Here is a 12,831-nt window from a genome sequence, read left to right on the forward strand (position 1 = left end):
AACCTGGGCAGGTCTGAAAGCTTAGTCGAGAACTATACCAAAGGGTTTCTCGAATTCTAAATCCCGCTCAGTAGAATTTCAGAGCCATGACACGGAGCAAGGGTGACCAAGAAAATGACCACTGAAGGTAAAATGCCAAGCAGTGCCAGGAAGTTTCAAATTCTGCAAGAACCAGATTTTGGAGACTTTCATTCTCCCCTCTCCTCCAAAAACTGATGCATGGAGACCAAGCCAAGAAAGCCAGAAAGTTTCCGGGACTTACCTGGGTTGGGTTGTAGAGTTCCTGCAGGGGGCTTCGAGACCCCTTCCGACAGCAGATGTCCACACCGAAGGGGTTCCTCCGCATGACTGAGGAGAGAAAGTGAAGGCTCATCAGAAATGAGCAACAAAAGCTTGTCTGACAAAGAAAAAGGCACAGAGGTAGGTGGGGGAAGAAGAAACAGGTAGGAAAGGAAGAGAGAGAAAGCCAGCTTCTAGCAAAGCTGCTGTTCCTTTATCCAGTGGCACGTCTTCCCCAGCTTGCAGGCATCTCCACACTCAGGTCATAAATCATCTAAAACATTCTTTCCCCCAAGTTTTTAGGAAAACAAGTCAGGCATCTGAAACTCACCGAAATGAAGTTACTTATGAAAGACAGCATAAAGTTTGTTCCCAGGGAGTGAGCTCTAGGAGCACCAGGCTTGGTGATATATTTCAAATTGAGGTCTCAATGATCAATTACAACCTCTTATTCCTGCCCTCCCTACCCCCTCCCCCGCTCCAGCGCCTGGTTCTGGTCTCCTGAGCACCCTGCAGAGCCTCCCCCTGGAGGGCCCTCCCCACTGGCTAAGTCAGATACCCTGTCACCCCAAAGCCTCTTGTAAATTAGGTTATTTTTAATGAACGTATTCAGGTCGAGGCACAAAGGACAAGGGCTTATAGTTCTAAACAGACAGGAGGGCACTTATAAATAATAAAAGAAGGGTTAAGGGGTGCTTGGGTGGTTCCGTCAGTTAAACATCTGACTTTTGATCTCAGCTCAGTTCTTGATCTCGGGGTCGTGAGTTCAAGCCCCACGCTGGGCTCCACGCTGGGTCTGGAGCCCACAAAAAAGAAAAATTAAAAAATAAAATAAAAGAGAGAATTAACGGACCTCCTCAAAAGCCAACGGCATTGGGGACACTCAGCACTATTTTTTAAAGGTTTTATTTTTAAGTAATCGCTACACCCAATGTGAGGTTCGAACTCACAATTCCAAGATCAGGAGTCACATGCTCCACCGCCTAAGCCAGCCAGGCGCCACCCCCCACCCCTGACCTCCAAGAGCTATTTTTAAGTGGAAAAGAGTTTTTCTTTTCTCTTTCTCCTTGCTCACACTCTCATTCTGGGCCCTCCCTCCCAGAGCTCAACACACAGTCACCTGTTGGTAATTATTTGTTGAAGGGAGGGCGGCGTGGAGGAGGGAGGTACAAATGAATGAGAGAACAAGCGTTTTCTTCTCCCACAGGAGGCTACTTTCTCGTGCAATGACACAGTAGGGCATGGGAGGGGGGGCAGACAAGGAAAGCAGATCCATCCAGAAGCCTAAAGAATGCGTCCTTCTGTAGCAGCCATGGAGTGGACCGATGATGTTCCCTGCAGCAGACAGCCCGGAGTTTGCATTCTGGCTCAACTGCATTCCAGCTGTGTGACCTTTGGCAAGACACCTAACCTTGCTGTGCCTGTGTTTCTTCAGCTGTAAGATGGCACTGGCTGTGAGAATTCAGTGAATTACTCCTATGTGCAGAATGCTTACACCGGCGTGCAGGCCAAAAAGCGTTTCTTACAAATTTCGGAAGGCATCAAATCGTACACTGGATTTGCACATAACAATTCCCAACAAAAACCCGCTTACACCCAGGAGGGAAGGGCAGAACGTCTCTGCTCTTGAGCCATCCAGCGAGCTGAGGGGAAGTCAGCAGACCTCAGAGGCTTCTCTGGGGGCGCCTGGGTGGCTCAGTCGTTAAGCGTCTGCCTTCAGCTCAGGTCATGATCTCAGGGTCCCGGGGTTGAGTCCTACATCAGGCTCCCTGCTCAGCGGGAAGCCTGCTTCTCCCTCTCCCCCTGCTGACGTTCCCTCTCTGGCTGGCTGTCTCTGTCAAATAAATGAAAGGGTGCCTGGGTGGCTCAGTGGGTTAAAGCCTCTGCCTTCGGCTCAGGTCATGATCTCAGGGTCCTCAGATCAAGCCCCGCATCGGGCTCTCTGCTCAGCAGGGAACCTGCTTCCCCCTCTCTCTCTGTCTGCCTCTCTGCCTACTTGTGATCTCTCTCTCTGTCAGATAAATAAATAAAATCTTAAAAAAAAAAAAAGACACAGAAGATGCTATTTAAAAATTTTTTTGAAAAAATGAAAAAATCTTTAAAAAAAATAAAGGCTTCTCTGACTGGAAAGCCACAGAAGGCTGGGAGGGCTGGTGTGAAAGGGACACACCCGGGCCCCTCCCTCGCTCAGAAGCCTGCCTGAGGTTGGGATGGTGAGGAAAGCCATCTCTGCAAGGAGCCAGTTACTTCTGGACATTCTCAGGTGAGTCGATGCTTTCTCAGGCAGTTCTCCTTTGACTTGTCCCTCGGAGCCACGTGGAAATCCTCAGAGTAAAGCATCGCTTCCAGGAACCTGGAGTCTGTATGCTCTCACCCCTTCTCCTTTGCTTCCGAGAGCAGGGTCACTGCTTGTTTTCTGTGAAGGGCAGGCAGCACCTCGGCCCCATGCCCCCCAGTCTCTGGGGCACCTTGTCATTAGCCCGGGACAGCCCAGAACCCAATGGGCGTGGCTGCATGCCAACACCGCTCCATTCATGGACATGGAATGCGAATTTCGCGTCATTTTCACGTGTCAGGAAATCTTCTTTGGATGTTTTTTCCGTGTCACAGAAACAGGCGCGGCCCATGGGCTGTCGTTGGCTGACCCCCCCACCCCAGAGAGCAGTCCCCAGGATGCCTGGGGTCAGCCGAAAAAGCCCCAGACACGTGCCGCCTGCCCTACAGCCTTCTCCCACAAGGCGATCTGTGGGCAAATGTCCACCCACAAAAGCTGTTAGAATTTGATTAGGCTGTCCAGGGGTAGGGGGGAAACACTGCCTCTTTGTTCCTCTACCAAAGCCTCGAGAAGAAGGGGGAAAATCCACGTTGTGTTTTTCTTGAATTTATTGCTTCATTTTTCATTTCCACCAAAAACGAGGTAAACTGTTAAATGCACGCAACTTGCCCTCGGTGCACAATGACATAGCAACACTTCGGAGGAGAAAAAACAGCCATAAAACTTATAAAATTATGCTCACGCTGTGCAAGATTAAACCCTCCCCATGGCGGCAGACAGGCTCACGGAGACAGAGGCTGCAGGACCGCCGCGGTGAAAACCTCACCATGGAGTCCATTAAAAGTCAGCTTTTATGGGGAGCAGTATTATTTAATTGGTTTATTTTTCTAATACAAGGCCTTTAAAATACTTTGACCGTGTGGGGCCTGCAACACAGGCCCTTTCCAAGGCCGCCCACCCTCTGTCTCTCCTCCAGCCCTGGCCTTAGGCGCTCTGTCGGATGCCCCGGGAACCAGCTTCAGTACCCCAGGCCACCAAAGCCAAAAGGGCCTTGTGCACTGTTTATGAGAATGACAACAATCTTACTATTTACCGAGCGCTCGTGTGCCAGGCACTTGGTTAAGCATAACCCTTCCCACGGTGAAGGAAGGACCCACATTTTATAGGTCTGAGCCTCTGTTAACTTCAGAAACTTGACCAAGGTCAAGACCACGGGAGTGGAAAGTAACCACTCGAAGGTTCAGACCTGACTGCTAGGCTCTTCCCATCCAAACAAGGACAGTGAGGACCTGCTGCGTGCCTGGGAGACAAAGGAAGGGTTGGCAATTAGGAACCTAAGTATTAAGTATGTCGTTCCCATGAGCGTTTTAGGTAAAGTGGCATCAGAGAAGGTTGAGTGAGTGACACACACAGATGGTGGCGGGTACAGTTTAGAGAGGGCTCACGGTACGCCCCATAGCTTACGTTTCATCTGCACAGCAGCTGTATGGGGCGGGTGCCACCACTGTCCCCACTTTATGGATAGGAATATTGAGCCACAGCCGGGCTAGGTAACTTGCCCAGGTCTCGTGACTAAGAGGGGAAGCGTGGACTCCAACAGTGGCCGTCCGTGCTCTCAGCTGGAATGCTGGACCCGTGGTCAGATGCCAAGTCCACCACACAACTTTCTAGCTTGGCCCAAGACTGGGTTGGCTGGCCAGTTCCAGGGCAGGGGATCTAAAATGTAATCCAGTGTAACAGGGGTCATTAAAATGATATGATGGGGGACGCCTGGGTGGCTCAGTTGGTTAAGCAGCTGCCTTCGGCTCAGGTCATGATCCCAGCGTCCTGGGATCGAGTCCCACATCGGGCTCCTTGCTCATCAGGGAACCTGCTTCTCCCTCTGCCTCTGCCTGCCATTCTGTCTGCCTATGCTCGCTCTCTCCCTCTCTCTCTCTGACAAATAAATAAAAAAAATAAAAAAAAAAAAAAATGATATGATGGGACAGCCAGACTAAAAACTCACCGTTACTGCGCTCCATTCATTCAAAAAACTTCCCAAGTGCCTACAGCATGCCAGGCATGGGCAAGGGGGTATGGACTACAGACCACCCCCTTCTTATTCACATTTTCCCCTGCTGCTTGGCACACAGTAGGCACACCAAAAAGCCTGTGAATGAGATGGGATTTAAGGCTTCCTTCACAAGCGTTGGACAGGCTGTTTTCTACTATATAAGGAAGAAACCACCAGTAGCATTCAACAGCTGTTCTTTTTTTCTTTTTTTTTTCCCTTTGAAAATAAAAGGTCTGGTGATCAAAAGCCCTAAGAAAGGAATCCCTGAGGACATTTAACAGTGGCCTCCTGCTGTCCACGCGCCACCACAGGTTTTATTTAGCTGCAACACTTGCTTTTCTCTTTTCCTTTCAAAACCCCAATCAACGGAACTCAAGACCGTTTGGTAAGAATCAAATTGGCTCAATTTACAGCACGATTTCTTGGACCTAGGAACATTTTTGTATATTCCAAGATACATGAATGAAGCTAAAATCAGAATCAAGCCCCTGTGTTTGTTTTATGAAGACAAAGATCACATTGTTCCTACATGGACCCTCTACTCAAAATAAACGTACAGCAGGTGACACAAAGTGGGCTCTCGGCAAGGGGGTGGAGCCTCACCCTCTGAGTGGCTCCCTCTGACCTCGCCTTTGCTTCTGGGCTGCATGGGAGCTGGTGGATGGCTAATGTGGGTCCGAGGACATAAAACTGCAAGGCCCTAAGGGCCCTGGGTGGGAGCTCACCTTTGATGCATTTTAGAAAACTACAGACTGGGGCGCCTGGGTGGTTCAGTGAGTTAAAGCCTCTGCCTTCCGCTCAGATCATGATCCCAGGGTTCTGGGATCGAGCTCTGCATCAGGTTCTCTGCTCAGTGGGGAGCCTGCTTCCTCCTCTTTCTCTGCCTGCCTTTCTGCCTACTTGTGATCTCTGTCTGTCAAATAAATAGATAAAATCGTTAAAAAAAAAAAAAAAAGAAAAAGAAAACTACAGACCTTTGGGCTGCTCGGGGAGTACCATCCAGCCCCATCACTTTACAGAAGAAACTGAGAGGTTAAACACTTGCCCAAGCTCCCCGGGGTAGCCAGCCACAGAGCTGAGGCTAGAACTCAGGTCTTATCAAGTACAGCAAGAGTTAATAATGAGAATCATGATGACTATGATTTATTGAGTTTATCATGTGTCTGATGCCTGACAGAGGCCTTTTTCTCACATTGCGTCATTTGTTCCTCCTAAAAACCCTGTATGTCCAAAATAATGCAATGATGATAATATCATTTATTCCCATTTTACAGTTGAGCCGACAGAATCCCAGAGAGGGTCAGTAACTGGCGCAAGATCACACAGCCAGCGGAGGGCAGAACACGCGGCAAATTCAAACCCAGGCCTGCTTCCAGAAAGGGTGGTCTTCACCACTTCCCCTGCTGTTCCTACGAGCTGCTGCCACAGCATCTGTCTTCCCACTTCCCTTGACATCCAGAGCGAGGCAAGGCTTACTCAATCAGCCGTGTCCAAATGAGCCTCCACTCCCCCCACCCCCACCAACAAAACTGCTCTAATACTCCACTTTGGACACTTTCCGAATCTGATTTTGCTAACAGCCTGGGTGTCAGCCCTCATCTACACCATGCTCTGCGAGTGCAGAGCAACAATGCAATCACAGACACGTCTTCTGCAAAGGCACCAATTCACGCAGTGCCCTGGTGTGGTACCGACCAGCCCATCTGTCTAAAGGGTGTTGGCACGGGACCATGTCTCGGTCAACATCATCAAGTTAGGGTAAGTGAGAGAGATACCCAGCTCCCTCAGAGGAGGGAGTTTTCCATTCCTGGAAAGACAGGTCATCTGCTTTGCTACTGTCGGGTACCCAGCTGCTCTGAAAGGCTACTCCGTCGCAGCTTCCCCCTCTGCGGGGGAGGGCATCCTGTAGTTCCCACCATCCTGGCTTGCCTGGGACAGAAGAGATTCCTGGAACTCTGGACTTCTCCCATGCTAAAACCAGCAAAGTCCCAAGCCCCGAGCAGCACCCTTTGGATTCAAATCCTGGCTTCACTATTAACCAGCCCTGGGACCTTCAGTCAACTTCTTCATCTCTGAAATTCTTTTTTTTTTTTTTTCCATCTCTGAAATTCTTTTTTTCATCTCTGAAATTCTAAAGCACAATAATAATACCTATATCCTAGGGTGGTTTGGGGAATTAAATGAAAACATAAAATAGCCTGGTACATAGCATCCAGGACTGTCCATGCGAAAAGGCCTGGATGCCACGCCTCGCTTTGCCACCACAGAGCCTCGCTTTGAACCAGGTCCCCCCCAGGACCTCAGATTTCTCCTTGGTCAAGTGCAGAGATAAAACCAGGGGACCCCCTAAGTTCCCGATGTCTAAACACAGGGCAGTGGGAAGTTTCCCCAGAGAACCACGGGTTCAGTAAGCCCTGGAGAGGGGCTGGGAGTGAGGCAGTCAGGTGCAAGGGGCAGGAGGTGTAGACGAGGACCCGGTGGTAGTTACCCAGTAACAGAAAAGCGGGAGAGACCAGTGTGGGCCCAGGAGAGGCTGGGAAAGAAAAAGCAGAGCTTGGCTGTGAGACAGACTGCTCCTCGATTTCTGCCCAGTTTCTGATCCACCACCAAAGCCTGGCATCCCGGTTGAAATGAAGAGGTTTTTCAAATGGGAAAAAAAAAATGCCATCGGGGCACCTGGGTGGCCTCTGGCACCTGGGTGGCACAGTGGGTTAAGCCTCTGCCTTCGGCTCAGGTCATGATCTCAGGGTCCTGGGATGGAACCCCACATCTGGCTCTCTGCTCAGCAGGGAGTCTGCTTCCCCATCTCTCTCTACCTGCTGCTCTGCCTACTTGTGATCTCTCTCTCCTTCAAATAAATAAATAAAATCTTTTTAAAAAGATAAATATTATTAAAAAATGCCATCAATAAAGAAAAAAAATAATAATAATACAAAAATGGGAACCCCCCCCCCAAATCTTACATGGAAGCAGAACCGGTGGTCTCTAGCTCCCCTGGGGCAGCTGTTGGAACAAAACCCTCTTGTCTCAGTAACCCGGGACCTGAAATTCCACACAGGGAGGGGCTCAGAGTGGAAAGAGCCCAGCCCTCTGCTGGGAGCACCCATGAGCCCGGCCTTCCGGGAGCCCTCTTTTTCCTTAGAGTTCAGCATCTCCTTCGGACCACCAGTCTCCCTCTAAAACACGAAGGAAGAAATCCCCTTTGAGTCACTTGCTAACATCAGAACGTATTAGTGGTTTTGCCCAGGTTTCTGGAAGAAATATTCAGATCTAAGGAAAAAGGAGGGAGAGCGAGGAAAACAAAGATGGTGACAGGGTGAGTGGGTGAGGTGCTGAAGGTCCCAGGGTTCTCAGATGTCACAAGTTGGCTTAGAATTGGCTCAATTCCAAGCCGTCCCCAAAAAGTGGAGAGGGAAACAGGGGTACATAAATCCTCACAAATAACACTTCTGTAGCTACTATATTAAAATTTTCTTCTGGTGCAGCCACTCTGGAAAACAGCATGGAGGTTCCTCAAAAAGTTAAGAATAGAGCTACTCTGTGACCCAACAATTGCACTACTGGGTATTTCTCCAAAGGATACAAACATAGTGATTTGAAGGGGCACGTGCACCCCAATGTTTATAGCAGCAATATCCACAACAGCCAAACTATGGAAAGAGCTCAGATGTCCACCAATGGATGAATGGATAAAGAAGATGTGGCGGATAGATAAATAAACAGATATAGATACACACACACACACACACACACACACATACACACACACGAATACTACTCAGCCATCAAAAATGAAATCTTGCCCTTTGCAACAACATGAATGGAAATAGAGGGTATTACGTTAAGTGAAATAAGTCAGTCAGAGAAAGACAATTATCATATGATCTCATTCATGTGGACTATAAGAAACAAAACAAAGGATCACAAGGAAAGAGAAGGAAAAATAAAATACGATTAAAAACAGAGAGGAAGGCAAACCATGAGACTCTTAGCTATAGGGAACTAACTGAGGGTTGCAGGAGGGGAGGTGGGTGGGGGATGGGGGAAGTGGGTGATGGGCATTAAGGAGGGCACTTGTGATGAGCACTGGGTGTTACATGCAACTGATGAATCACTAAATTCTACCCCTGAAACTAATAGTAATACCATATGTTAATTTAAAAAATAATAAAATTTAAAAAAAAAAATGTTCTATATCTCTGTGAGATTTAGTTTTATCTCAAGGAATCTGAGGCTTTTTGAATCCGTGTGTGTTCAGCACATCGGCAGGCCCAGAGGGGTTCAGGTTTTTGCGTTCCCTGTTTGCTTCTGCCAAAAAATTAAGAATCAAAACTCGTGTTTGGAGGCTGAAGGGGTCTTAGCTCCTATCTGACCCCTCCCGCTCATTTTCAGAAGAGAAAACGTGGCCCAGTGAGGGGACAGGATAGCCAAACTTTCCCACATCCAAGGCCAGCTCAACGCCCCCAACTGAGTCCCTGGCAGCCCAGCCCTATGGGCTCTCTTACCCACCCCCCTCCGCAAGCCCTCAGCCCAACTAAGTGTTTAGCACAGAATAAGTACTCAGCTTGTCTGCATCAAGTGAAAGAGATCAAACAACTGGTTAAGAGATGGGAGGGTTTCACCAAAGATGTTTTTTCTGCGAAAGGGTTACCAGGCCAAACCACTTAGCAAAAGAACAAAAAAGAGAAGTTCAAAGTTGGTTAGCTAACAAAACCTCCTCAAAATCACTTAATTGGCTTTCTTAGTCAAAGGAATGAAAACAAACCAAAACATAAGGCAAAATTAATAGGATCCATTCTTGAGGAACTGTGATGTGCCCTAAATGAATTCTATAAACACTCAGTAAACATTAGCTTTTTATTATGTCCCTCCTCTACTCCTCACCACCAACCTGGAGGCAGGTGGCATTACACCCATTTTAAAGACAAGGAAACTGAGGTCCAGAGAGGCTGAAAAATTTACCCGATGACACACTAGTGAGCGGCAGAGCTGGGATTCCAACCCACATTTCTGTGGATGCAAACCCTGAGTGTTCTCTCCCACTCCTCTGAAATGAGACTTGTTACAAGCTTACAGAGGTGGAAACTGGGAGAGGCCAGGCAAAAAGGCAGTCCTGAGTACTCACCCACTGTCCTCCAACTACCCAGGCTTTGAGTTTCATAAAACATTCAACATGCCTGTATTTGCAGGCGACTTTTCAGGAGCCCCAGAACACTGAGGGTGGGAGACTCAGGGCACTGGGGTTCAACCTAAACCATCATTAATACTATTATCAAACTTAAGCTTTTCAACTTTCTCTTCTTTCCTTCTCAGTCCCTACAATAACCCAGAGCTAATCAATATCCATTCCAGATCTGTTTTTCCTTCTTGGAGACCTTACTAGCAACCACTGAAGAACACTGAGGAATTTGGGTTTTAATTGATTCGGAAATAACTGGAACCCTTCTGATAGCTAACCCCCAGGCCCATGTCCTTTCCCTACAGTAAGCTCCACAAAGCTCCTGCCACTTGGCCTGTGGAGGTGGTGGCAGAACTAAAGTGAATCAAACTTTCAGCAGACGAAGGCCAAGGGTATAAATCCAAGAATTAGGTGAAAGCACTTGACATAATTCTGGAAGAGAAAAGTCACAGCTTCATCTAAGGGCCAGGAGATTTACTGTCCTAGAAACCTTCCATGGAGAGACTGTGACGCTACGTCTTAAAGAACATGCCACAGACACTACAGTACTAACCTGCCAGAAGAACGAGCCATCAAACGTGTTAGCCCAAACCAATGGCCTCTGCCATCAACGCACCCCCTCTTTTAGATGATTCTGCCCCATCTGCAAAAACGCCCCCAGAGCCGAGGCTCGTGCCCATTTCCACAAAGCCCAGGGTCCCCGCCCAAGGGCAAACCAGCTGTCACCCTGACAGGTTAATACAGAATCAGGCATATGCAGGACAAGGTGAGCCTTTGGAGGCCATCTGGTCCATGGCTTTCACACAAGCAAAGGGAATGGGTATTTATGATTGGAGAAAAGTCCCCTCAGAATTGGTTCTGAGTGAGCAGGGCAAAGGACAGCATGCAAGGCTCAAAAATGAACTTCCTGGACAGTCCGTCGTGTTTGCAGTCCACCCCGAGAAAGCATGGAAGAGCTGAAGGGGGAGGAGGTGCCGGGCACTGGAAGGTTACGAAACCCCAATCCAGTGGAACTGACCATGTCCCCAGCACCATTTTACAGGTGGAGAAACAGACACCAGGTACATAAGTGACTCACTCAAGGTCACAAAGTTAGAGATGGGCTGTCTCCTGTCCTTTCACACCCAGTGTAGGTGTGATGAACTGATATTTTCTATTCTCTCTCTCTCTCTCTTTTTTTTTTTTTTTTTTTAGTACTTGTCCCGACCCATTAGGCCCTGGGTGCTCACTGTTCCATTACCGTGTTTCTCCTCCTCCTGTTTTTGCTCACGTCATCACTCCCGCCACCGCACTAGCGAACACAGCCTGCCTCCTCTTTCTCGCTCTCCCCTCTGCTTTGCTTTTCATTCTTCTTCAAGGCACCTGTTGCCTTTTGACTTTTTATTTTAAATGCTTTACTGGCCACTGCCCATCGCTGCCGTAAGATTATAAGCTCCATGAGAAGAGGGACTTGGATTGTCTTCTCTACCGCAATGTCCTCGGTCCCTAAAAGAATGCCTAAATTCGGCACCTGAGGGAATGAATGAATGAACAAATGAATGAATGAATCTGAGATCTTTTCCCAAAAGATAAGAAACTATACCATTTCTGAAACACAGTTAACCTCGTCCAATGTCTTCAGAATCTGAGAAGTCTTCTGAGGTCCTTGTAAAAAAGACTCACGTCTGTAGCCCCCCTGAATCAGGCTCCCCCAGAGAGGGGCCTGGGAAGCAAGGAGGTGAATGAGCACCCCAGGGGATTCATGTCTCAGAAGGGTTTGGGGAGGCTGGACCAGCCAGACAGGAGACACGGCCCACACACGGCACGCGGACAGTGCACCTACAGGACGGTCTGGAGCAGAGGAGGGGAAGCTCGTTCCAGCTGTGGCCAGTGAGGGCAGCGTGTCACAGGAACGTCCTTACCAGGGACAGGGCTGGGGGGGTAGAGCCTTGCTGGGAAGGGTGTTGGCTAGGCTGAGGCATCTTCACTGATTTGTACCTAACTCACTCCAAAAATAATTTCAGGCCAGACTGGGAAAACATGCCTTTGATTCTGTAGTCAAGATGGAGCCCTTGAATATGATCTTTGAGTTGGAGAATCACACCAAAGGGGTTTTGCCGATTTTTTAAAAATTGTGGTAAAATATGCATTACAGGAAATGTACCGGTTTCTCCACTTTCGGGTGTGCAGTTCTGCAGCAGTAAGTACATTCACGCGGCTACGTGACCATCGCCACCAACCGTCTCTGGAACTTTATCATCCCAAACGGAAACTCTGTACCCCTGAAACACTAACTCCCCATCCTCCTCTCCTTCTAGCCCCTGGCAACCCCTAGTCTACCTTCTGTCCCTGAATTTAACTATTCTATGTTCTTCCTATTAATGGAATCGTACGGTAGTTGATGTCTGGCTTGTTTCACTTAGAAGGTCTTTCAAGTGCATCCATATTACAGTATAAGTTAGAATCTCCTTTTTAAGGCTGGATAATATTTCATTGTGTGCATATATCATATTTTATGTATCCAGGCATCCATCGATAGACATGTGGGTTGTTTCCACCTTTTGGCTACAGGGAATAACACTGCTATGAACATGTGTTGAAGCCGTCTTGCTCGCGTGTGGAGTATGAACTTGAGGGGACCCGGAGGCTTCCTGGGGTGAGCGTGCTGGCTGGTGGCCCGCAAGCAGGTGCTGTGAGGAACAGCAGGTGGGCACAGGAGCCTGGCTGATGAGTGCAAAGTCAGAATGGGGGCCTTGGAGCAAGCCCTCGCCACAAGAGTCAGCCGGCAGCTCACACTTGAACCTAGTCTTGGAGCAGTGAGCCAAGCAAGAGGCAAGGGGCAATCAGAGTGGTATGAAACCACCTGCTGGGGTTTGGTCTTCTGCAGAGAAGCATCTGCATTAGGCATGTGGGTCTTGGGTTACACGAGCCCCTCCCCTCCACCTACCACCACATACACACAGACTGGGTCACTCAGCTTTCCCTCATGGAGAAATTCCAGGCCACTGAGGCAGTAACCCAAAAAATTGCTGGTGATGACCCCAAAATTGAGATAGCAAAACCGTT

The 12,831-nt window shown here is 48.5% G+C and overlaps 1 protein-coding gene across 2 annotated transcripts in view; it reads right to left on the reverse strand.

Moving 5' to 3' along the window:
- The window catches only part of LOC111142167 (carbohydrate sulfotransferase 11), a 254,141-nt gene that overhangs the window by 133,382 nt on the left and 107,928 nt on the right, over window positions 1–12,831 (reverse strand). For both annotated transcript variants that reach the window (XM_022495167.1, XM_022495166.1), the window contains exon 2: window positions 263–348. In XM_022495167.1, coding sequence (XP_022350875.1) covers window positions 263–348 — 86 coding nt within the window. The remainder of the gene's footprint in view (window positions 1–262; window positions 349–12,831) is intronic.

Source organism: Enhydra lutris, unplaced genomic scaffold, assembly GCF_002288905.1.
Source record: "Enhydra lutris kenyoni isolate GAN:26980312 unplaced genomic scaffold, ASM228890v2 scaffoldscaffold7, whole genome shotgun sequence".
In the NCBI taxonomy this organism is placed as follows: Eukaryota; Metazoa; Chordata; class Mammalia; order Carnivora; family Mustelidae; genus Enhydra; species Enhydra lutris.